General features: G+C 42.2%; 3 protein-coding genes across 4 annotated transcripts in view; all 3 read left to right on the forward strand.

The window, feature by feature from the left end:
- The window catches only part of LOC311020549 (C-terminal-binding protein 2-like), a 158,646-nt gene that overhangs the window by 89,323 nt on the left and 44,203 nt on the right, over positions 1–25,120 (forward strand). Inside the window, exon 1 of one of the 2 annotated variants that reach the window (XM_084020642.1) lies at positions 12,318–12,457. The exons of the other annotated variant lie outside the window; for it this stretch is intronic. The gene's annotated coding sequence lies outside the window, so the exon portion shown is untranslated. Of the gene's footprint in view, positions 1–12,317; positions 12,458–25,120 lie in introns of those variants that run through there. 2 annotated transcript variants of the gene reach the window in all.
- Positions 374–3,128, forward strand: LOC311021156 (autophagy-related protein 16-1). The gene is made up of 7 exons (XM_084021550.1): positions 374–560; positions 653–716; positions 881–965; positions 1,178–1,251; positions 1,365–1,616; positions 1,733–1,789; positions 2,395–3,128. The coding sequence occupies exons 1-7, from the start codon at positions 473–475 to the stop codon at positions 2,402–2,404; spliced, it is 630 nt and encodes a 209-aa protein (XP_083877676.1). The 5' UTR covers positions 374–472; the 3' UTR covers positions 2,405–3,128.
- Positions 3,538–4,545, forward strand: tex36 (testis expressed 36). The gene is made up of 4 exons (XM_084021551.1): positions 3,538–3,629; positions 3,717–3,857; positions 4,001–4,075; positions 4,163–4,545. The coding sequence occupies exons 1-4, from the start codon at positions 3,585–3,587 to the stop codon at positions 4,508–4,510; spliced, it is 609 nt and encodes a 202-aa protein (XP_083877677.1). The 5' UTR covers positions 3,538–3,584; the 3' UTR covers positions 4,511–4,545.

Below are 25,120 nucleotides of genomic sequence, written 5' to 3' on the forward strand. Positions count from 1 at the left end.
TATTCTTTAACAAGTAAAAATACATTCATGGTTCAAAACTGATTTTACGTTAGCAGCACAAATTCAGATCACTTAATTAATAGATTTTCATAAAATAGAAATGTGTATTTGGCACTGGTATAAAAGACCACACTAACAAATATAACATACATAAAGTGGAGTAAAAGTACAACTTATTTCGATTTGAACGTGAGAAAATAGCAAAGTTGAAGTAGATGTTATATTATATTATGTTATACGGGCAGGATAATGGTCACATATAATGCAGGGTAGGCTATGTGAAGCAGCTGACCGGCTGAACAGGGAGGAGCTGTGAACCTCAGACAGGCGGTTCGTCCCTGTGCTGACGGATAGACAGGCCCTTACGTTTTAACAATCATTTCGTCTTCGTGCAAAGTCAACTGGGAGCGTTCGACTCATTAAACCCGCCACATTTTGGGGACCGTGTGACAAATCCGTGTTTTATATTACAATGGGCAGCTGGAGGAATCACGTGCGCGCCGGGCTGCTGCAGAGAGACCAACGTGAGAAAGTTCCGTACGTTGGCGTCTTCACGAGCTGTAAGATTAACGCGTACTTAGTTCTATGACCTCTTTGCAGTGATGATGTTCTCCCTGTGTTAGCCTGTGGACAGATGTCTGTTTCCTTTCAGTGTCTCAGCTGGAGGAACGTTTTGAAGTTCGCAAACAAATTTTGGATGAAGTTCAGTGCAAGAGGTCAGAAAAGTAGAAATTTAAACAAAACTCACATTTGGCCTTTCTGTTTATATGGATGCCCAAAGCTTGATTTTAGTTGTTATTATTATTATTATTATTATTATTATTATTATTATTATTATTATTATTATTTTAAATCTGTTACATTGGGTTTTTATTTTCAGTTTAGAGCGAGGTGGATTTGAAGTTGGTAAAACCACCCGACTCCTTCAACTCCAACTGAGAGAGAGCGAACACCTGGAAGAAAAGGTGGGTTTAAATGTGGAGAACTCACTGAGAAACGCCATAACATGTGTCCTCGGTTATTTCACTAAGCAGGAGCAGCTGATGAACCTTAGGCATGCATCTGGTAACCGGACGATATGTTTATAGATTGATGCCTTGACTAACCTTTGAACTCCTGTGATCCTCACATTATCCACCATTTCATCAATCCATCCTTCTGCTTTTTGTCTCCTCAGCTGTCCCAGACTGTCTCTGACCTGACCACCGTCCTGTATCTGAAAGAGGCTGAACTGCAGTACTGGCAGTCGCGGTAATTCAAAGTGTTAACTGGCTTTCCCAATACATCCTGCTTTGAGTGTAATCATAAGAGACACACTTGGGGTTTATATGTGACAGTTATTGTGGATTTCTCTCTTGTTTTAGTGTATCTCACTACCATCAAGAGGCCCGAACTCTGGCTAAAGGGAGCAACAACCTGAAGGCGACCCTTTCAGATTCTGAGTTTACTGTTGAGTGTCAGTCCAAAGAGTTGGCCGCCCTGCGTGCTGAGCAGAAAGGACTGCACGGGGCGTTGGCGCAGGCTTGGAGCGAGAAGGATGAACTCCTGCAGCGATGTATGGAGGGGAAAAGAGCAGAGGCGGACAGATTGAATACATACAACGACGCACAGGAAAGGCAAGACAGCTTGATCCCTGTGTGGCTAAAAAAACCTAAGGTTGTTTCACTTTGATTGGTAGTATAACCACAATTTTTTGGGGGGTAGATTTTAAGTTGTTGCTTTTTTTCACCAGGTGGCAACGTTTGGCCCAGCAGCTGAAAAAGCACCTCCGTACGGAGAAGAGAAAAGAGTACGTTCCCATAGCGACGAGCTCTTGGTGCGGTGAAACCAAAACGCCCACATCAGTCATTCAGCATAAGGATCGCCCTTCTCTTCGAAATATTAATGAACAGTAGGCGCAAGCAAATGACTGCCTCTTCATTTAAAACCATTAGTTCATCTCGGTGCTGCACACGCTGACCCTCGCAGCCGCCGAGGGCCTCGTCGAGTGCATCCTCGTGACCTTCTTAATTAAGAGGATGAGGTCAAGACAGTGTTATCATGATTAAAAAAAAAAAAAGCACTGATAGTGCCGATGAGAGCCGATTTAGCCTTCATCACATAACTCAGTGGGCTTGTGGGAAATATTACCAGAAGCAAGCTCATCCATACACAGCACAAACTCGCATCCAGTACCTTCACCTGACCGTGAGGTTTATGTCGGCACTGGACCCGGACACAGATGATAAAACCATTTTAATTTGAGGAGGCAGACATTTTTCTATGCATCTTGTGTGCTTCAACCTGATTATTGGGATTATTATGAATTGTGGATGGCATCCTCTTCAGCTGTGTGTTGAACATAACCTAGAAAGATGTCATTCAACCTTTTTTTATGTCTCATCTTGTCCTCAGGGATCAATAATACAACAGACGTACACCAGAGAGACTTGGACCACAACCATGCCTCAGCACCGGCAAGAGTCTAATATCCCCATGGGATCCTGGAGACGATGGCTCTCGGTACAAAGGTTACCTCTCTGTGCATTTCCCCATTTCATTCCCTGTTTGCTTGGAGTTGAAAACCTATTTGCCCGTATGTGATGCGAGTCAGGTGACCGAGGTGCGACCCTTTAAAACTAGAAGTGCTGCCTTTATTATCTGTTTTAATTTACCTAAACACTGATTCCACTATGTTCTCTAAGTATTGTCGACTTTGTTGGTGCCTAATTGTGCATATTTTACATTTGCCACTTTAATTAAAATCCTTTCCCCAAGTTATGTCAATTACATTCCAGATAACTTATCACATCTGGACTTTGTCCCCACTTTAAGAGTCCCTATAGTTGTACTATTTGAGGTGATAAACCACTGACACAACCTGTCTTCATAGTTCACATAATTTAAATTGCAGGAGCTGGTGGTGTTTTACATTCAGGGCAATTGGTATTAGTGACTTTGTACCCATTTTATCTTTTAACTCTGTTTATTTAGGAAAATCAAGCAAATATGTTTTACCTCATTGGTTAAATAGTGTATTTGAAAATAATTGGGTAATCTGGGATCTTTAAATTGTACTTTTTAAACATATTTAGATTTTCTTATTAACACCTATCCCAGGTGAATGTTATTGTATGTATTGTTCTTTTAAATCCAGTGTTGAGAAAAATAAAGCCACTTCTTTGTTGATTTCCGCTTGTTTCATCATGCATCAGGAAAAACTTTCCTGATTTGAAAACAAAGGTTTTCTCTTTGAAATTCTCAAACTTACATCAATTTAATGGCATTTTGGCTACAAGTCTACTATACTTGCTCTTAAACAAGCTGTCTGGGTGATTTCTCCACGGTTCAAATAAATAAGCAGGAAATTTCACATTGTCTTACTTAATTTGCTATAATTAAATGTTCAACAAAACAATAATAATTTTTCTTCCATGTCTTTTTACTGCCAGAATTTCAGTTGGAAATCACCATGGCAAATTAAGATCACATTTCAGGTTGTTTGTGCATGCAGGAGCATGTTACCATGGTCACCATTGTGTTTGCATGAGTATTAAACTGGACAGTGTGCGTGCTGTGTTAGTGAAAGTGGACAAACTATTACAATGGTAAAAAAGCAATTTCCCTCAGCGAGCAATGGTGGCAAATGGGTAAGAATGTCTTACACATGATCAGATTCTACATCATAATGTTCAACGCTGGCTGTGTAATTAGCTTTTCTTTCATTTTCTTCTTAGTTTCCTCATCCAGGTTCACCAGAGAATGAGACGAGGAGTCGGGAGGTTTGTACGAGCACTGGGATCATGCTGACTCAGGTTCATTCATCGCTGCCTCAGGCTTTGAATTCTGAGCGCTACCCTAAATGGAAAACTCAGCAGGTGTGTACATGTACAGTAGATAATAGAAGTTGTTTTTTTTCATTGCACTTTTTATCAAAGCACTTTCCCCAAAGAAAGAAACACCTAATGTTATCCCATTCCACTGTATCAGACTGCTGTCCTCAAAATGACTTTCTTTACAGAAATCCAGAGAATATCCCTTCTCCCGCCATGACAACAAGCACGCTTTAAAAGACAACATCTCCGTCTTCACTCCTGTAAGTATCAAGTAAAACTCAGGCCATTATGAAATGTTCAGCTGCATCCCCACATTACAGCTTGAGAGGAAACCCATATATTTTCAGGGTGTGGGACGCAGGAAGTGTCTTGATGATCACAGACAGCACAACTCCCACTTCTTCACGTGCCCCGATGGAGCTTACGGCAGCCCTGAAGGGACCGGGTGGAACACCACAGTCCACCGGTCTGACTTCACGGTGAAGGAGGCTGCGAATGTTCCAACTGGCACCAGGCGATTCCCTCGCAACCACAAGCAGAAGTCTGCAGAGGCAGCTTTGGCTCAGGCAGGGGAGCAATTCATGTGGTTCGGACGACAAGCCTCCAACCCCTCAGAGACCCTGCAAGAGCTGGCAGCTACCAGCTGCTCGGCACCCTCCAGGCCGAGTCACCAGGGCCCTCGATGGCATCTTTGAGGGGTGCAGAGAGGGTCGGCTAAACTTTCTGGATGTCCAGCTGTAAAAATCAAATAAAAACTGAATTAGAAACACAAAATATAATTTTCTCTTGCTTTTAGAGCTGTATTGCAAAAAGTAGTAAACCTTTCAAACAAGATTTAATTCAACAAAAATGAGTCTGGAAAGTGGACTTTTAAGAAACCACTTGATGTAGGCTACTAACAATATATCACTTCTGTATCTGATCATATCAAGAAAACAATGACATTTGCAGGTAATTGAAGCATCTAAACACATTCATAGGTGGTCATGATTTCATTTATATCTATATATCTATATTGTAACACCCTGTGAGGGACTGTGTGTAGTTCACAGCTTCACCAGCAGAGGGCGGCAGGGCTGCATGAGTAATCGGTCAACCCTGATCATCCATCGATAAACAAGTTGTAGCAGAATTGTAATAACCAAAACCCCTGTGTAAAGTGCATGCTCTGGAGAAAACGTGGAGGGGGAAATAATTAGAAAACATAATCCAGCTATTTTTATTCAGTGCTTATCGACACGAAGACATTACATTAGAGCATGTTAAATAAATCAAGCTTGATTTGAGTGTGTGTGTGAGAGAGAGAGAGAGAGAGAGAGAGAGAGAGAGAGAGAGAGAGAGAGAGAGAGAGAGAGAGAGAGAGAGAGAGAGAGAGAGAGGAGAAAGCGTGGGAGAATAACAGAGAACACAGCTCGGAGAAAGGCACTTAAGTGAAAAGTATCCCCAACCACTTTCTCCAATAGCTGATGTTTTCTCCAGAGTACGTTCTGACCAGCTGCTTTCTGTCTTTAAGTACCCACAGGGGAGATAAGGTTTTTCTTTTCAGCCGTATAGTAATTAGCTGATCCACATACAGCACCGACCTTGTAGGAGTTTGTTTCACTTCTTTTTTTTTTCTTTTTTTTTAAAGGGTGACACACATCTCACGGTTTTTATATAGCGAAAAAGAAGAAGCTGTGAGACATCCATCTAGAGCTGCCGCCCCTTTTTGCTCTAACTTTGATATTATCTCTTGCAGCCAAAAGAAAACTGATTCCTTGATGCAGGTGCATCTTCCACCGGGCCTGCAGGGCAAGGGGGTTTGTTATGACCACACCTTTAAAATAGGACTAAAAATGAATAAAGGTGCACAGAAAAGGTCACTGCTCTTTGCCATGTCACTGAAACACTGCTGGTCAGATCGAACCTAAATTTATCTTTAAAAAAAGGGGGTGTAGTGGTGTTTGACAGTCGGTTCTGTCTAGTCTCCACTGATTGTCTGCCACCTCTGTCCCTGTGGGTGCAGTTAGTAGACTACACTTTTGCTTTGGACTTGCCGCCACTTGACAACTCCTCCGCGTGCAAACCCACCCAACACTTCATAATCAGAAACTCTCATTAGCTCTGTCAGAACGGCAGTAAGGGTTTTTAATATTTGACAGGGGTGAGATGAGCGTGCTGCAATTGCATGTCAATCACTAATTCAGCGCGGTGGCTGGGTGCAACGCATGTGCCACGTCAGGCGATATGTATTTATATCATGCGGAGCCCCAAAAAAAAAACCCCAGCAAGTATATGTAAATACAGCTGCTTGGTGGAATATCAAACCTTCTCCCAAGGACAAAAGACACATCTCAGTAAACAAGCATTCAACCACCAAAGCCTTGCACTTCATGAATATTAAATCAGACCCTTTGAATCCTACCTCTTTGGTGTGCGGAGGCCCCTAGTCTGGATTCTTACCATTCACTGTGATTTATTCGCAGGTGCATGTGTCTCTTTGATGTGTTGAGTTGAGAGCACCTGTTAGAGGGAGAGGGAAAAAAAGCTAGACAGACAGTCAAAATGACAGCAACAGACACTTCTGTGTGTGTGCGTGTGTGTGTGTGTGTGTGTGTGTGTGTGTGTGTGTGTGTGTGTGTGTCTTCTTTAAAAAAAAAAAAGGCTGCTGTGCTGTTTTGACAGACTGTTGTGAATCACTTTTTGTCAAACAAAATCCACCTTTTTTTGTATCATGTCAGCTTTGGCATCCGTTCTGATGCTGTGACATGGTTTTTTTCGTGTTTGTCTATTACCAATTCATTAAAGATGCAACTTGAAAAAGAGAGTTGCCATGGAGATGTTTTGGTTAAACCGCGTATGTCAAAAAAATGAATTTTTCTGTTTATTCTTTTGCCAATTGCAACTAGCGTTCCCTCATTGCTTTAGATATTTCACCTCTCTTTTTTATATTCTTTTTAATGGAGTGTCAAGGCTCACAGCATGACTCTTCCTTATGCCCAACATTTCATCTTGTTCAGCATCCTATGCCAATACTGTAAAGTCCTTAACGGCCATAGAGTTGACTTCATAACCTTAAGTCTCCTCAGTCAATCCACTTGCAGGACTTACAATTTCCTGTCCATCTTCTTTTCTTTTTTATTCAAGCAGCTCGTTGGTTAGTGTCCCCTGGCAGCCTTGTTCCAGCAATGGTCAGCGGCCCCTCCAGTGTCTGAGGGTGGCGATAAAGCCGGATGGGGGTCTAATTCCCACAGAGGACAAGATACCATCATGAGAACATTCCCATCACTCGAGGAGTTTGCTCCGTGGAGATAAGAGCTCCCCGGCTCTGCCCCGTGGGTGTGTATTAGTGCTTGCACCGTGCATATGTGTTGAAATGGAGCACTTTGGAGTTGTTAGCTGCAGTCTTCCCCGTGTTGCGGCTGCGAGGTCCACCGGCCAGTCGTCGAGCACAAACGCTGCCCTCGGAAGATCAGACCTCTCCTCGCTCTACATCACATTCCTTCGTGTATTTTTCCAAACCTCCGACACAGTTTGCATGCTAATTTGTGTGTAGGTGGTACGTATAATTACATTAGGCAGGTTGTAAACAAAGACCCACAAGCAGCAGTCAGTTCAAGAGAACAATAATACAGTTTATACGAGAATGGGTGAATTTATCAGGCGTAGTACATGAAGAAACTTGCACTTCAAGCTGTGTTAGATGTGCTAAATTAGAGTGAAAATTATTGATTCGGTTCCATTAGATATGTGTGGAAGTAGAATCAGCCTTTCACATTGCTGATCTCGTGTTTTTGTTCTATATCGAGTGCAACAATGCAGATGCAACCTCGGGCTGACAAGAATAGACACTTCTGTCCTCCACATTGAAATGCACGTCTTAGCTCAAACAGGGGCTCGTCACAGTTGTACAATATTACCATGTGTTTCATCACCACTTAAGAAGCTCCACCTCTTAGTTTCATCTCGTCTGCTGCTCCTTGGAAAAATAAATCAGCCTCACGGTATTTTAACCTCCCTCAGTAAAATCCATTCCAATTTGCAGATCACAAACCGGACCACACACTCCACAATCTGCTTCTTTTGCACCTTCTCTCATACTTCATCAAGGAGTCACATTTGATGGTCTTCTAACAGAAGCTTAACTCCTTCAGTTCATATTTGCTGTGCTCACAGTAGACCGCTGTTGTTTTCATGAACTTCCTGCTTTCAGTTCCATCACATACAATATCTGCAGTTTATATAGTCAGCCTTGGAAAACAGCTTGAGCATCTCACATAAACATTCACGGTATTATATTTCCAGAGGAAGCGAAAACATCCATAGACCTCACAACAAGTCTAATTAACTGCTTTCACACGTATTTTCCATTCAAAGGGGGGTAAATCTGCTTCATTTGCATTCTGTTGGAGGCACAAATATAAGCCACTGATGGCATTCCTGTGTCTTTTAAAGGCTGCCATGGATGTGTCAGAGGCCTTAATGTGGTGGAATATAATTAGACGTGAGTGCGGTCAGAGTGGTATTGTTTGAATCATATTATGCCACCTCAAAAGCGATGTTAAGAGACATTCTGCTGCTGCACTGTCTGCACACTTAGTGGAGGAGGTGCATGCAGTACAATGGCACACTCTTAACAATCCAACATCATTATCAAACGAAAATTACACTCCTGTGTGCTTGTCATTACAACACCCCTTACATGTCATACATTGCTGAATTCTCAATTTAACATTATCTCTGCTTTTTAGCTGCTGATAATCATCACCAAGTGCTCTTGGTGGTGATGTGGAAGTTAAATTAGCTGCACTAACCCTTTTTTTCCTTTTTCTTCCCCGAGAAGGTAGAAACATGTGAATTTATGTTGAATGTTTATGTAAAATCACAAGTGAGATCAAGGTCAGTTTTGAATAGCAACAGATTATTTGACAGAATAAAAGACGTATGAATGTTTGCACGGAGTGAATACATGTCTTCACAGTTTATTTTAATCAGAGGAAGACGGAGCGTTATAGTAGGCATTCAGGACAAGTAAAAGGAAATGCTATGCAATAAGGTGATTTACGCACGAGAGACCGACTCAAGGTTGCGGTGGAATATTCCCTCAAATGAGGCGGAGAGTGGAGCAGCATGAGAATAAACCGTCTTTAAAGATTAACATAACCCTTGGAGGTGTTATTGTATCCCCGTAACCAAGTCGAGACTTCAGCAGGTGCAGAACAGCTCTCCCTCTCTGTGAGTTACTGCATTAAGTCCCTCAAATTTAGTAGCACAATCATGAGCCTCCCGTTCACTCTCAGGAGTAGAAGAATCGCTTTGCATTTTAAAAAGGTCAAACACTCAGATCTCTGCCAGGAGGAATTGAGGGAAGAAATAATGTCCCTCTGCAGAAATATGCAGTCGCACACTACTGATCCTCTCAAATACCCACTGTACAGTGAAGAGATTAGAGGTGTGTGTGTGTGTGTTGACTGTCATCCTCTAGCAGCGAGTGTATAAACAAAGGCAAATCATAATATCGAATCCTAATGCGGTGCACATTTTAATAACATTCAGGACTATTGCTCTAGTGCAACCATCTTAAGCAAGTAACTGGAGTATAATAAAAACATGGGGGGGAGGGCATGGTGTAAGGCATATATCATGATTGCTATTTGAAATGTAAAGAGGTAAATAAGCACAGGAGAGGATAAGCTTATAATTAGCAAACACAGCCCTTTGTAGGATTAAAGCTGTTACAATAAGCTGATTTTTGAAACAACTCCTATATTCAAATTGACAACAAGTTTATGAAAACAACATACAGTATATCATATAAGTTTACATCATTAATTAATATACTGCATCACTAGGTGCCTCTTGTTTGCTGTTTTGTGGGAGAACATTACAGCAGTGATTCAAATGGTTTCCCCTGCCTCTTCTTCCTCCTGTCATCCATCTCTGCAGCCATTGCAAACATATGCTTCAGCTGGTGTCCCCTGTTGGCTGGTGTTGGTCTTTGGAGTATTTGGGTTCGTGCCCAGTAGTTACATTGTGCTGGAGTCAAAACGATCACAGGAAAAGATGCACTCAGGACAGGGCCAAGAGCCCCCGGGCCTGCAGGACCACACACCATGGGCACGTAGCACAGAAGCTGCAGCAAGAAACAGAATAACGGTGACTTTCTTTGTCTTGGAAAGCTCCTTTGAAAGACACTGGTTTGCTGGAAGTGTTGAGAAAGAATGGAGACTAAAGTGAACAGGAAATCCAAAGATGATCTTTGCCATCTGGTCTTTATTATATATGGCTGGCATTACTGTGTGAATAAATGGAGTGTCCACACTTATTCTACTGCTGAGACTGGAGCGGGGAAAAAAGGGAGAATATGGAGTGCATGTTTTAAGCATGACATCAAGGCACAGCTGCAGTTGCTGCAATCTGCACCTGTGGCAGGAAATGGAGGAATGAACAGAATAAACATGCAGTCGAGTTCCAAATATATCTATGCACCTATATGTAGGCTATCTGTATGTGTACAACGGGAAAGAAATACAGCCAGGGCTGTAAGCAGTATTTTAGACAGAAACTCTCTATTCCCCATGGACTCTCAAGTCCCCCCCCCCCCCCAACACAACCATCCCCCCACTTCATAAAATATAGATCAGACACCAAAAAGTAAGTCTGTAAAATGTTCTAATTGTTAGATATTTCATAGGCAAACCCTGAAGGTCTAAATACTGTTACAAAGTCTCTTCCACAGTGCCAACAAAAAGTGAAATATGTTTGACTAAATCCAACATTCATGCAACCATTTATCAATTGAATTATTGGTCTGACATTTGGTAGAAAAATGTAAACACAATGATGCTACAAATACTGAAATCAGCCTGTAACATACAGGGTGTTTGACTTTTAAATGTAGAAATTGAATTCTCCCTAGAGGCTGATTTTCTCATGGAAGATAAACACGCTTCACTTTTTCTGGAGAGATTTCTCAAGTTAGGATTGATGTTCACATTACTAAGTTCATATGGACTGCACCAGTTAGCTTGCACATATTTTACTTAGAGATGAGTTGTTGCTGAATATTTGCATCCCAGTAGCTGCCAGGTGTCTTGCTGAGCCAAACGTCGCATTAGCTTGCTAAGAGGTAAGAGAACTGGACGGCCACTTGTTTTCAGGGAGGCTTAATATATTTATTTATATATTTATTACTTGGGATTTTTAAAATCCCACAAAAATAACTCAAATTACAAAACGTTATGCTAATACCGTTAGCCAAAAAACAATCGTTTAGGCCTACTAAGCTAGTGTAATTCTAGCTAGTGACGTTTCTCCCTTGACTGCTTCAATACAGGCTATGAAACACATATTTCCCCATGTATGCAGATGGTAAATATAATATATAATTTACCTTAAACAAGCCATTGATAGGTAAGTTTAATAGTTTGGTCAACAAAACAAAATTAGAAAAGGTTTGTGACAGTTTATTGTGATGCTAGCAGTTAGCATTAGCCTACCAATTTACACATTAGCAAAATCAGGCTAAATTCGTGCCTCAAGTCTTAAAGGTTTAGGTAAAATTTAGTCATTTAGAAGTATATTTGAAGACTAAATACAAATACATGACCTCTGGTGAGGAACCACCAACATTCAGTGTACGTGAGTATAGATTTAAAATGATAACATCCTTTATCTATTTATTGGGGATTTTTAAAATTCCACAAAAACAACTCAAATGACAAAACATTATGCTAATACTCTTAGCAAAAAAAAACAGGCTTTTGGACCTAGTTAGCTCGTGTAATTCTAGCTTCTCCTTTGACTGCTTCAATACAGACTCTGAAACACATATTTCCCCATGTAAGCAGATGGTAAATATAATAAATAATCTACCTTAAGCAGTAGTTTGGCCAACAACAAAATTAGAAAGGTTTGTGACAGTTTATTGTGACGCTGCAGTTAGCGTTAGCCTACCAATTAGTAAAGCCAGGCTAAAGGCGTGGCTCAAGTTTTAAAGGTGTGGTAATGGATCCTTTAAACGCTTTTGCTTAAATAGGCCAATGGTTAGAACACAGTTGCATCAGATTGGCCATTAGGGGGGAAAAACAATCGAGCCTAAAAAGGACAGATATCACAATCGCCCTTTTCTCGAAATTTCCCACCGTCTCATCTCCATCAACTGCAAGTCTCTCGCGTGTGATGTGCAGTGTGTGCGCGCGCGCGCGGGTCCTCGTGTGTGTGTGTGTGTGTGTGTGTGTGTGTGAGCGAGAAGTGGGCAAAGGCTCCGCCTCACTCAAAAAGCGAGAGAGAGAGAGAGAGAGAGAGAGAAAAAAAAGGAAAAGCAAACTGATACACACCTCTCAATTCTGGCAGGAGGAAAAGAATAGGAGTGTTTATGAAGCGTAGAAGTAAACAGCAGGATAACCAGGCGCAGCGAGAGAACGACGCCACTTTCCCCCCCGTAAAAAAAAAAAAAAAAACAGCGACACCAGGCACCGTTTTCCACACGCCGGAGATTGTCCCGCTGCGTTCAGGATTAAGTTTTTTTTCTTTTTTTCATGTCATCTAAAAAAAAGGTGGATCATTATCTAAATCCGAGATAACAAGCGAATTTGAAATGCGTAGCCTGCGATGCTATTTCTGGAGCCGGCGGTTGAACTCTCACTAAACATCCAGTCGAGGTAGGATTCAAGATCATTGTAAAAAATAAAAAATAATGTGCCGTGTGTGTGTGTAGTTTGAAAGCTGTGTGCTCGCGTCGCTGCCCATGTGTCCCTGCGCCATCAGCGAGGAGGGACGAGAGAGAGAGGGTGGGAGTAGACATTAGCCCATACACACTTCGTGGTGATGTGGGAACAGGCTTTATGAAGTTCCTAATGAGCTGGGCGGCTACTAAAGGTAATGGTGAGCAATGAGCATATTACACATCCGATTTACAGTGTTTTTATTTTGTAAATGTCGACGGGCTTCACATTTCAAATCACAGAGGCTTACAAGAGTTTGATCAAAAAGTTTGCTCAAAGTGTGTAGTTTTTTTTTTTGTGTGCAAAAATTTCTCTCCATTTCAAACTTCCTGACTAATTATTGACTGCTTAATTAGTGAGCCAATCAGGCCACCACGTGATCACCTGCACGTTTTGAAACAGGAAGTACCCTTCACAGTTCTGACAGTGGGCATTTGTTCTCAACTCTCCCCACCTCTCCCTATTCTTTTTTTTTTTTCTGCATTTGGATGATCCAGTGGAAGAAAGATTCAAGTGGAGGAGGAGGAGGGCGGCTCCATTGTCTGGCCAGTGAAGGGGTGGGGATTGAGGCTGTATGCAGATGTGCTGCTGGCAACGGACATCTGCTCTCCCCCTGTGGGCATTGTCACAAGAGGCAGGGGGAACTTAGTGGAGCCCGCCTGCAGAGAAAAGGCCTTTTGTCGATGATATATGCAGGCCGAGGCCCCAACCCTTCCAGAGGCCAATGATTCCAGTAGAAACATTTTACCTCAAAACACATATCAGTTGCTGATGGTGCAACAGATACGGTACTGATCAGTTAGTCATTGCTCGCTGAGATCCCCCCCCCACCTGCAACGCCGCCACCCTCCTCGTTTGCCTCTCCCTATCCTTCCTCTCATCCGCCGCCTTTTACTCTGCTGGGGGTTGAACTTCCTCTCACGTCTTTGTGGCCTGCATTTGTTCAGATATGAAAGCTGGGCCTCCCCAAGGCAGAACGCATCACAGGCAGCATCGCAATGTACATGGCAGCTCCTATCAGGCCTTTTTTTTTTTTTTTTTTTTTGCAGAGGAGGAAAAAAACGCCAAGAAAATGCAAAACCAATGCTTTAATATTCATGATACCAATGCGTACGGCCTGTGCTTGATTGTAGCTATCAGTGTTGCTGCATGTGTGTGCGCTTGTATTCATGAAAATCAGGAGTGTACCTCAACAGATATTCCCCGGTGACTGATGGAGTCGGTGTACTGTGATTACGAACATGATTTGTGCTTGTATGGAGCCCTGTTGTACACGGCTGATCTGCTGTACAACAAGCTTGTGTAGGGACTCATTTGTGTGTGTGTGTCTGCCGTATTATAACACGTTGGATCGCGGAGAGGAGAGCGAGGGGAGCAAGTGCACCGATGCAGGAAGAGATGATGTATTCTTTTTAAAGGACAGGTGCTGTCTCTCACTTTCGCTTGCCACTCGCTCATTCGGCACGTGGTTTTCTTTGCGTGTCTGCATGTTTATTGTTCGGTGAGACTTTCTTGCATTGCTGCCATGTCCGTCTGATTTTTTTGTTGTTGTTGACGTGATGAGTTTATAGAGAGGAAGAGCGCGGCGCCAGAACAAAATCCGAATTGTGCATCGACTGTCTGTTTTGGAGTTACAGAAGCAAAGCAATTATAATTGGTTAATCATATTCTCAGAGCCTAATACTCCATTTAACATAGTAATTTGGACGCTGCCGAAATAGCTCTTGTGAACTCTTCTGAGGATTCCCATAATGGCCCGGCCACTAACGGCTTCTAAAAGTTCCCAAAGGATGGAGAGGATTTTACTGTCATGTGATTGTGCAATGCATTGTGGAGAGGAGGTAATGGGTGTGAAATTACACCGTGGCATCTGCGAGGGGCTGCAAATGTACAGCTTGATGTCTCTCAGACGTGCTTTGCAGAATCGCAGAGCAAGGAGGATTCAGGATTTATGCTACATGTCTTTTGACGTGGCTGCGATTAAACTCTGCTTAAGTAATTCCTAGTTGTTGCTTTTCTGTATTTGAGTCTCTTGGTACATTCGGCTATAGCCAATTAGCCAGTTTAGCTGTTTTCATAGTTTCATCATAGAGCATTTGAATATGAAACATTGTTCTTTGTTTAAAAAAAAGAAAAGTTCTGCTGTGTATTTCTGTCACACAGATCTTTAGACATCTGAGAACTTAATTCTGAAATAGCATTAAGGCTGTGATGCTGAAAACGGGGATTGTTCTGTGAAGTAGTGCACTTTGCAAATTGAGAACTGTGCGCTTCAGAGGCATTTATAAGGGAATGCTTGTACTTCATTTATCCTTTTGAGCAACTTCACCTCATGCAGGCCTGCTGGTAACGTCTCAGAGAACAGACCGTTTCAAAATGACTGTGTGTGCCCTCTCTCGAGTGTAATCGGTGTGCTGTGCAACTTTTCTGCACCTGTTTCTTGCTTGTTATAACTTGCTCTGTCGTGTCTTCGTTGCTCCGGAGTCATTTTTTTGCTCTTTGTGCTTGTGAAGGATATTGTTGGGAGAGTGGATTTGGTTTGCAGGTGTCTGATTCTCTTCACCGGTAGGACCCATTTGCCCAGTGTGCTTGAAAGATAATGTGCATGCTCTCTTGCCTGCCTTTTGTTATGTTATATACAGTGTGAAGAAATGGATACTTCCTCAGTAGTTTGCTCTAAAGTGCTCGCACAGCATCTCTCTAGCTTGCTCCTGCCGCATTGGCATCCCGCAAGCTTGTTTTAAGCTTTGCCAATTCCAAATAATGTATTTAATAGTCCTTCCCACCTTAGCTGCAGTAGTGGCCAGAAAACAAGCTAATTAAAGTCCACTGCCGTATTTGAAAGCATTACGGTTTTTAATTGAGGCAAGCAAACATAAAACGGTTTCAATTATATCCAAACGTTGCCAGTTCTTAAATATTAAACCCTTGTATTAGGTTTTTATTATTGGGTGTATTTGGTGCGTGATCACTGCCGTACCATTGGCCCTCTGAATGTTTACATGTCGGCGTTCACTGGCTGGGAATTTAAACCGAGCTTTGATCTTAATTCTGTAAGATATTTGATCTTTGAAGATTCTTCCCTTCATATTGATGCGTTATTTTTTCTTTCATAATTGATCCAGTTTGTTTATATTTATCAATTAGTCTTAAAGCAGAAAAGGGGGAAAAATACCAATTAAAAGTTCCGAGTTCCTTATTTTTTTTCTTTCCAGTAATTAAAAGGTAAAATATTTTCAATCTACAATAATATAAAGCACACATTTGAACTTATACATTTTCCTGTCAGTTATTTGTTTTGTTGAATGATTATTCTAAGATGTATAATGTGTGCAAATGGAAGAACAAGTGATGTTTTTTGTACATAATATGTTGACAGTGGAAAAAAGCCCAGTTGTAAATACCCAAATTAATATGTATATATATTTCTGTTTACACACTGGCTCCCTGTCACAATGTCTTTGCTAACTGAGACACTCAAATAGAGCGGAATCATCTTGGATGTTACTAGTTGTACCTGGTCTTTTAAACAACTGCAGCCTACAGTACAGCGAGTGTGCTTATATACAGTGTATTGTGGATCCATAAATGAGCATTTCTCTAAATTATTAACTTGCAATATTATCGGAGGAAAGTGCTTGGTGGCAGTGGAGGATGTTAACTGTCCACTGTATTTACGACCATGGGAGTTTGCCCACACCACAGTACAGTCCCTGCTCCTTCTTAAAGACCGGCTATTTTCCTCCAAAGAAGTCCTAATTGCTCTTAACTGTATCCATGGACATTATGCCAGAGCTAGATAGAGCGAGGAGGAGGGGGGGGTGAGGATGAGGATAGATGAAGGGGCATCTAATGGGGATGTAATACACTGTCTTTCCAACATGGGATAGCTTGTGTGTGTGTTTGCCAGCAGGGGGAAAAAAAGAGTTGATCTTCTCCCGCTCACCTCCCTTTTCTTCTCTTGGCATAGCCGAGGCTTTAAACACCTGCCATTAACTTTCATGCGAACCACAGAGGATTAGGAATGAATGGCGACACCGTCTTCCAACTACGTGTGCGTGTACATGCACGTTCACGCCTGCGTCTGCCGTGTCACTTTTGCAGGAACTAGCAGAGACAAAGCACCATCTGCACGCAGCAGGCTGTCCTGACTGCCTGCTCCTCTCACTGGGGCGAGAGGAGAGGCTTTCTGTGAGCGTTGTTATGAAACCCACTTCGCTGCTGCTGCTGCCGCTATGCTGGTTGTTAATGCTGACAGCTAATAATGTCCTCCTGGATGACTGTGCCTCGCTGAAGCCAGAGAGGAGAGACGGGGACTAATGAAGAGAGGCAGAGAAGTGTAGGAGAGAGAGAACGAAACAGATAGAGGACAATGCCAGTGGGGCGTGCAGCTCTCTCTCTCTCTCTCTCTCTCTCCCTCTCTCTCTGAGCTGGTGAAGTTTCCTGAAGAGGATTACACACATATATGTACACACACACACACACAAACCGAAAGTATTTATATTGTGTTTTAGTTCCTCTCTCCTTTTTTCCCCCTTCCTTCTCACTCACTCCTGCCTCAGCGTCTCAGGAGGGAGGTGGGCATGAGGAGGAGGAGGAGGAGGAGGAAGGGGTCCATTGTGTCTCAGCAGAGCCCCTATTCCAGTCCAGCTGACATAGACTTGTGTCAGGAGGATCCATCCTGCTGATGTGAGGCAAGCTGTGAACTGAAAGAGATGTCTAAAATGCTGAAGTGGGCCCTGGTCAGTGGAGAAGCGGATCTGTTTGTTTGCCATTCTGCTGAGCAACACTTCACAGAGAGAACTTTTCTGCCCAAATCTGCTGACGGGGACAGGGGTGGGGGACTTTGGGTTTTGAGAGTAACTTTTGGGCACACAGAGCTTCGCCCATTGTGGGACTTTGACATTGACATTTGGACATGGTTAGCAGAAAAAAGAGTTTTTTACCACTGTCCACACAAACTGTTTTGCCACTCCTCTCAATTCTAAGAGACAGCAGTCATTGAACCTCCCAACCACATGAATATGCATGATAAGTCCGCTTTTCTTCTCTGCCCTCTGAGCTGTATTTTTTTTTTTTTATCACCCAGAGACCTGTCGTGTTGCATTTGATTGGCCCTGACATTTGAAAAGGTCCTTGAAAAAAAAAAAGAAAAAAGGAAAAGTTGTTTATGACAACTGGAGAACTCTCCTTGCAGCAGAGTAAAAATGGCATTTTGAAAGGAGCACAGCTCCTGCATATTTAAATGCTAATAGCTCTGTGAATGTGCAGGCTAATAGGATGTTTCAATCTGGAGCAGTGCAGTATGTACACTTTCAGTATGCAGGCACACTGTCTGAGTGCTACTTCTAATAGCTCTGGAAGGTGCATCAGCTCATTTTATTAACTGATTATGTTGATTCTGAAGTTAAAATATATATATATATATTCATTCTTTTTATGGCAACGTGGAGATTATCTCAACACTGAGGCACAAATAATAGACTTATATCTAGATAAAAACCCCTCTGGGAAATCTGTTTTTTTGCATTTCTGTGGCGTATTATTGCAATGGTTATGATGCAGATAAAGTTTAACAGCTTGTTTTTACAAGCTTGCTCATGCCATGTGGCAGAGTTGGAGTGCAAGTCTTAAGACGTGGCCCCTGGGGTCCGCCTGAGAAGCCCCATAGCGAAGCATCGAGTCCTTAGGTTGTTACGAGTTGTTTTGTTAGCAGTAGCCAGCCGCAAGTGCCATGCATCTCCTTGGACTTTGACCTGCCGGCTTTGTAGCTTTTAATTTGTATGGACACAGGAATACCGATGATGTCATTAGATAAACATTTGTATTGAATTCAAGGGTGATATCCCTCATTTGACCCAAAACATAGATGTCATCAGTTCTGAATAAAAAAGTAACTGTTATTATTGTAACTTTTATTCAATTTCAACCCTTGATTGTTAGTTAGTTGATAGTTAGCGTGATATTTGTAGAGCCACAGGAAATATGGTTTAAGGAGGTGAGATGTTCCTGGTTTGATTTCTAGTTCTTATGTCACCATTGCATGATATAAATCTTCGACCATGAAGGCACCAGAAAGTGTCACAGAGAAATGGATCCGTGCATCCTTGTGAACTATTTGGATGTAGAAGCGTGGTGTAACTACTGTATCTGGCGTGGTAATGCCAACAGAGGAGGTTGAATAAAAGTGGATGATGCATCATAGCCAAAAAGCTATTGCCAGCTCTCTGTTTGCTAAAAGTCAGCAGTGTCGAAGACAGGCTAGTTATTGTGAATTTGTGTGTCAAAGTTTACCAAAGTTTGAACCTGCGTGAAACATTTCTTTCTGCAAGCAATCCACTGATGGCTGCGGTTTTATTGGAGTGAATTGATTTTAACTGTGATAGTTCACTGGTTTTAATGCTGGTGTGCATGGGTCCTGAGGCCAAACGTTTTTTATTTTTTTATGAATGCTACAAGTTTCTCTTCGCAGTCCAGGTTATAACCGTCGACACGCCATGCTTTCATGCATTTAACAGCCTCTTTGTTTGCATAAATACTGGCAGGAGTCCAAACAAGTGAGATCTGGCAGATGTCCATGAAACCATTTGCACCGTTGAGTGAGAAGCTGCACTTCCCATTTGATTGAAATGAGCAGTGGACATCAGTTAGGGCTGCTGCTACAAAGTATCACACACAATCACGCGTGCTTACACAATGTCATAAAGACCTTCTCTACTTGTTGCTGTATAGAGAGACAATACAGGATGAGCTGTCACGCTGCTTCTCATCACTCATCTGCGGTAAAGGGGAAAAAAAGACATTATCTACTTATTGCAAGCAGTTATTGAAGTGTTGACAAAGCGAGTGAGCGATGGAGTCTTTTTTGCCTCGACATTCCATTATGAATATGGATATTGCCGATGTTTGGCGAGCCCCAGGCTAATTCTTTGATTCTTGACTGCCGAGGAGCTCAGTGGGACGGTTGGTTTTCTTCTCAGCTTGTTCGCGCAAAGACATGTTTGATTTTCACCCGTACGGCGGTGTTTGATTGCCGATCCTGAACAAAAAAAGGATTTACTGTGGGTTCATTTTTCTCTGAGCCAGAGAGAAGCCACAGACTCCGCCGTCCCGCCCATTCAGCCCTCTGTGAACACTCCCCTCGGGACTCTGTGTGAGGTTAGAAATAGGTGTTCCTGGGGTTTCCAGATGGCTTTAAGCAAATTCTATTTTAGGGCGTTACGCATTTTGAAACATCTTTTTATGCTTTACGCTGCATGTTTGACAAATCAAGAACAGAGACAGGCCTCTACAGTAAATATATAACATTTTCTAACACAGAATAAAAAGTGCATGCTCCCTTTTCTTTATAGCTGTCTTTATCGTTTGACCTGAGGTGAACATTTTTCCAATAATGAAGTTGTGTGCCATCAGGAGATAGGGAGTGTGTTAGTACGATAACAGCTACAGTTCAGTGGTGTTGCCTTGTCAGGGATTTTGCTGATGCGCGAGGTCTATGTTTTACCTACAGCCATACAGAACTGGCTGTTTAATATAAAAAAAAGCAGCATAGCCAAATGTGAATATGAAGAAACAGAGAAGTCCTATTATCTCATTCAGACACGCAGTCGATGCAGCACTGCCAGAGAGATCTCTTTTTTTTTTTGCCATAAAATTGATGTACCAAGGGAAATACCGTATGAATTCCATGCACCAAGTCACTTTATGCCTGTGTTGTTCCACATTTCCCCCCCTCTTGTTATAGGGTTTGTTTTTTTTGTTTTAATCTTGTCTAGAAAGGTTTTTCATTTCACTGCACACAGCAGCCTGAAATGGATGTTAAACTCAAACAGAGGCTATATGTTTTTGCGGTCTTTTCAGCCTCGGGGCAGGTTTGAACTCCTGAAATATTTCAAATAACTCACGAGAAGAAGAAGTTTGGCTTTTTTTTTTTTTGGTTCCACTTTTCACCCATTTGTTCGCGTCTTTCTCAGTTTGCTAAACCCCATCCCTGACCTTCCTCCTCTCTCCCTTTTGTTGGTCTCCTTTTAAACTTGTTCCCTTATTTTCCACTGAATATCAGTCGTGCATGCTAATCCGCCCATGCCCTTATCTCGGCTCCCCCCCCCCCCCCCCCTCCTCTGTGTGCTCACGGGTGGCAGAGGGGGTTTACTGGCTGGCTATGTTTCTGTTTGGTATCTATCGAATACCAGTTGCTGTCCTTGGCCAGGGAAGAATGCCGTTGTAGTAAACCTGCCTGATACACATGTATTTATGCAAGAAAAGCACACTCATACCTGCACATAGACAGAAACACTTGCATGTATGGAGTGATAAATTAGAAAACAGGGATTTTCAGGTTGCAACCGCAACAAAAGGTTCTGCAGCATCAGTGTCCATAGCTGCAATTAATATTAAAGCCTCGGAAGCGAACACGGTTTGCCGTGGAACATCTAAACGGCCTGCTATCTCACGTCTTGCTCCACATCCTCAAGCCCCCCCTCCCTGGAGGCTGGATTCAGGCAGACACCCACCTTGGCCCCAGTTCCCAGCCGACGTGTGTGTGTGTGTGTGTGTGTGTGTGTGTGTGTGTGTGTGTGTGTGTGGGCAGCAGCAGCAGCAGCAGCGTTCAGTGGCGTTCTCACAGCCCAGCTGAGACTGACAGATGGAATCATTTCACAGACAGAAAGGCAGGATACAGGAAACCAGGGTGTGTTTAATAGTCCTGGCGCTGCTGTGGTTGGTATTAATCTAGGTCAGTGGCGTTCAGCTCACAGCGAGTCAGCCTCTGGGGCAAGCTTGGCCTTTCCCCAACCCCATTTACTCAACTAACTTACAGTCTACTTACCTCCCTACATAGTTTGCTGCTAAAGTACCCGACGAGCCGTTCAGATTACTGTACCTGGTTCAGCTGGCCCTTTTGCAATCGGAGCACAAAGGCTCCTTCTAGCAGCCCAGATGGCTCACACCATTGAAGACCCTGGACCTTCATAGCACACAAGATGTTCAGCTCACGGCTTAGCAGCTTCAAGGATTCATTTCATTTTAGCCCCGTGTGTAAGAGATGTTTTTCAGTAGACATCGAACCTCAAAACCTTAAGTATTTGTAACTGTCACGCAATATATGAAATATTGTATTGATTTTGTGGTATGAGACGACATCTTTGATTTTGAATATTTTTATATGGCAGTGTCAATTGTCTAAATATTGTGTGAAAGCACCAGTGGTCAAACCCGACAATATAGTCACAATATCGATATGTGTGGTGGAAAATATTGTGATATTTAATTTGAGTCCTACTGTCAAGTAATGAATAGGCTGAAGATAATGCTTTTCTAAGATTTTTAGTGTTTTATTGAGACAAGTTCTTTCTTGGCTGCTTGTAGTCAGGCAAACTGTGATGCACTGAGAATTTTGGCACTTTTCCTATAATAAAAATCTGTCTGTTCCACAAACTTCAGTATTGACAAAAATAACAAATATTATTATACGTAGTGAAACTTACTTGGAATATTGGTTTTTCAAAGTTTTAGATGAAACAGACTAGGTTTTCGGTTCATGTGATGTTGCAAACTGAACAAAGTCCTGTAACAAACTATTTATTTAGGCCTGAACGAATGCACGTACAACAACTAGCCAAAATGGAAAAACAAATTGAGTTGCCTTAAATTGGCACGGCAACATTTGCTCACCCTTCGTTTAAGCTACAGAGTTCTTTTATGAATGGCAAAAAGCAATTCCATAATCCATTGTTCCACGACACAGATATAAGCTACATCTCTGAACTTTTACATGTCAAAGATTGGATTTGATTGATGTCAATTACGATTTAATCATTAAGCTCTCTTGTATTGAGGATTACGTGTCCGTATCATGATTTACTCTTGGAATTGCACGCCGACGCTCATTCAAAATATGAGCGCTCGCACTCACATTCTGAACTCATCTCTTCAGTTAATTTGCAGTTTAATTGCTTTTACAGTTGTTGCATATGCATCAGGTGCTCAGTCGTTAATTGGTAGGAAAAGGCGGATCATCAAGTTCAACAATTAAAAGCGGCACTCGCCAACCTCATCCACACAAATGTGCAAGTGTGTCTAATTAGTCTAAAACTATTCTGAGGGGATTTTGTGGAAATGATTTACAATAATGTGTAATTTGGAGCCAAAATTTTCTCTAATGTTGTACTTGATGAGCAATATTCAAATACATTTTGCAATAGACTTGTGACAGTGACCATGGTGACAGAATATCCGTCTTCCTGCTCTTCATGTGTTTGCCTTCACGAAGCCTCACATTTTTATAGTTTGCTCTGCAAAGTTTAAATATCCTAAATGTATTCCTTAAATGTGACTGTGGCATCTTCATTATTCAATCAGCCATTGGTTGAAGAATGAGGGTTTTTTTTCCATTTAAATTTAGAATTTGCGGGTTCATCTAACCGAGGCATAATTAAAGCCATAGCACTAAAATATAATTGCGTCGTCGCCCCTCTTCATTCTTTCCTTGGGGTTTCTGTCATGTTGCGGCTAAATGGTTTGAAGGATTTCACTCTGGTGTAGAAATCAGTGAGCATAAGGTTAGATATTTTTGAGCAAATTAAACTTAATTGTTTTGCCTTTTGCTTAATGATAAGATGTCTGTTTTTGCTCTGGTCTTAGTGTTAATGGGCTGTCAGCTGAGGAATGGGGAGGTGCTAAAGATCTGAGAAGCTGTGGACTTGTGTGTTACTCTGTGTGACTGCTTTGTGCTGGCTGGGATGTTGTTCCCTTTGGAGGAAGTCATGGCACTGACTTTAGAGGCTTTGCTACTTGGTGTTGGCCACTAATTTAAAAAAAATCCACTCTATTCCACTGATAGAGCAGGAAAATTAATTTAGTCAGAAAGATAAAATTGTTGAAATTGGCCATAAGACTTACCGAGTGCCAAATTTTTTGCATTATTTTAGAAACGTCAAAACTTAAACATATTCAAACCAACCACCGATAAAGAGTTTGTTTAAACCAAACCATGAAGTTACGCGTCCCTAAGTTTGTAAAACATGATAAAAGTATGTTAAGTAGAATAAAGACTATTTTAGGGGAAGAGTGTCGCCTCATATTTTACATCCACAACGACGTATTAGTTGACCAACCGACACTCCTCATTAGCAGGGAGCATCAAAACGTGTCCTCAATTCACTTTCATCATCATGAGTCCACCAGTCACCAGGGTCACCTTGAAGAGAAGTTGGGCCGGCATCCTCACAAGTGTATTGCTCGTATAATTAAGGTTAGTGTGTCTGTAGTTTGGCGCTCGGTGCTGGTCTTTTGTCCCACTCTTGAAAAGGTCTGAGGTCATTCTCTTGAAAGAAAAGGCAGATTTATTACCACAATAAAAGCATCTTGGACACAGCCCTTTATCTGTCAGCTTAAGTACCACAAGATTTGGTGTGTGTGTGTGTGTGTGTGTGTGTGTGTGTGTGTGTGTGTGTGTGTGTGTGTGTGTGTGTGTGTGTGTGTGTGTGTGTGTGTGTGTGTGTGTGTGTGTGTGTGTAAAAAAATCTCAGCATACTTTTTTTAGAGACGTGTTTAAATTCTCTTAATTTAATATCAACGTGAACTCTGTATTGTTCTTCAGTGGCCTGTATTCTGGGGGAAAATATAGATGCCTGACTTTGTTTTAGTTAATTAACTGTAAGGAACTGGAGTAAGGAGGAATGCAGGCCACGCTGAAAGCCTCGCCGGTGTCAGCTAACAGGCTGCCATACACAATAATGTCACCATTATGCGTTTCCTGGGTGACTTACATGAATAGGCATTATTACAAAATTGTGCTTTAACCCAAGTCAGCAGTTAGTGCTGCTGCAGTCTCATTTCGTTTAGAGTTGAGAGGAGAGAAAGATGGCGAGAATGTGAGAGGAGGAGGAGGGAGCGAGGGAGAGGGAAAGGGGGAGGATGGGGAAAATGGTTCAGAGAAACGGCGATCTAAAGGAGAAATGGGGAAATGAAAAGGACGCTAACTGCCAGAGGCTGACGGGACATGCAAAAGGAGGTAAAAGGATACACGGAGAGGCACAGACGAACTGACAGACTTGGCTCATAGTGACGATGATGGAGTGGTAGAAAGAAGAGAGCTGTAATTGTCAGTAACCATTGTTGTATTTAGACAAGGAGGGTTGGAGGAAGAAGGAGGCTGGCAGGGAAGAGGAAGGAGTAAATCAGTGGCCTGAGCGACAGCTTTACGTGCCCCTCGGAGCCCCAACTGTCCGATTAATGAGAGAAGAGAAACCTTAACCACCTTCCCCTCGCCGCCTCGTCTTTTTCTGCAATCTTGCACTTTTCGGGGACATAAATCATAAGACTCTTAAGCAGTCACTTTGGGTAGCTGCTGCGCAATTTTTCCTCAACATGTTGACTGCAAGGTACCCCCTGTCCCATGACACGCTGCATTAATGAGACTTCTCTGCAGCTAGTGTCTGTTGGGCCACATTCATTACAGCTGTTAAAGGGATGAGTCGACATCACAGGGGATGCGAGATAAGAACAACAACTGAGCGGTGTCAATCTACTCATTGAACTTGAACACTGATCTAAAAATGCGTAATCATTTTAAAAAGAAAGAGCAAGACATTCTCTCCC

Source organism: Eutrigla gurnardus (assembly GCF_963514095.1).
Source record: "Eutrigla gurnardus genome assembly, chromosome: 11".
NCBI classification, from domain to species: domain Eukaryota; kingdom Metazoa; phylum Chordata; class Actinopteri; order Perciformes; family Triglidae; genus Eutrigla; species Eutrigla gurnardus.

What these genes read in the sequence shown, in the direction of transcription:
- tex36 (XM_084021551.1), top strand. Translation starts at nt 3,585, where the DNA reads ATGGTAAAAAAGCAATTTCCCTCAGCGAGCAATGGTGGCAAATGG. An exon ending in CGAGCAATGGTGGCAAATGG is followed by an intron (nt 3,630 to 3,716) that starts GTAAGAATGTCT and finishes TTTTCTTCTTAG; the next exon opens with TTTCCTCATCCAGGTTCACC. An exon ending in CTAAATGGAAAACTCAGCAG is followed by an intron (nt 3,858 to 4,000) that starts GTGTGTACATGT and finishes CTTTCTTTACAG; the next exon opens with AAATCCAGAGAATATCCCTT.
- LOC311021156 (XM_084021550.1), top strand. Translation starts at nt 473, where the DNA reads ATGGGCAGCTGGAGGAATCACGTGCGCGCCGGGCTGCTGCAGAGAGAC. An exon ending in CGTTGGCGTCTTCACGAGCT is followed by an intron (nt 561 to 652) that starts GTAAGATTAACG and finishes GTTTCCTTTCAG; the next exon opens with TGTCTCAGCTGGAGGAACGT. An exon ending in GCGAACACCTGGAAGAAAAG is followed by an intron (nt 966 to 1,177) that starts GTGGGTTTAAAT and finishes TTGTCTCCTCAG; the next exon opens with CTGTCCCAGACTGTCTCTGA.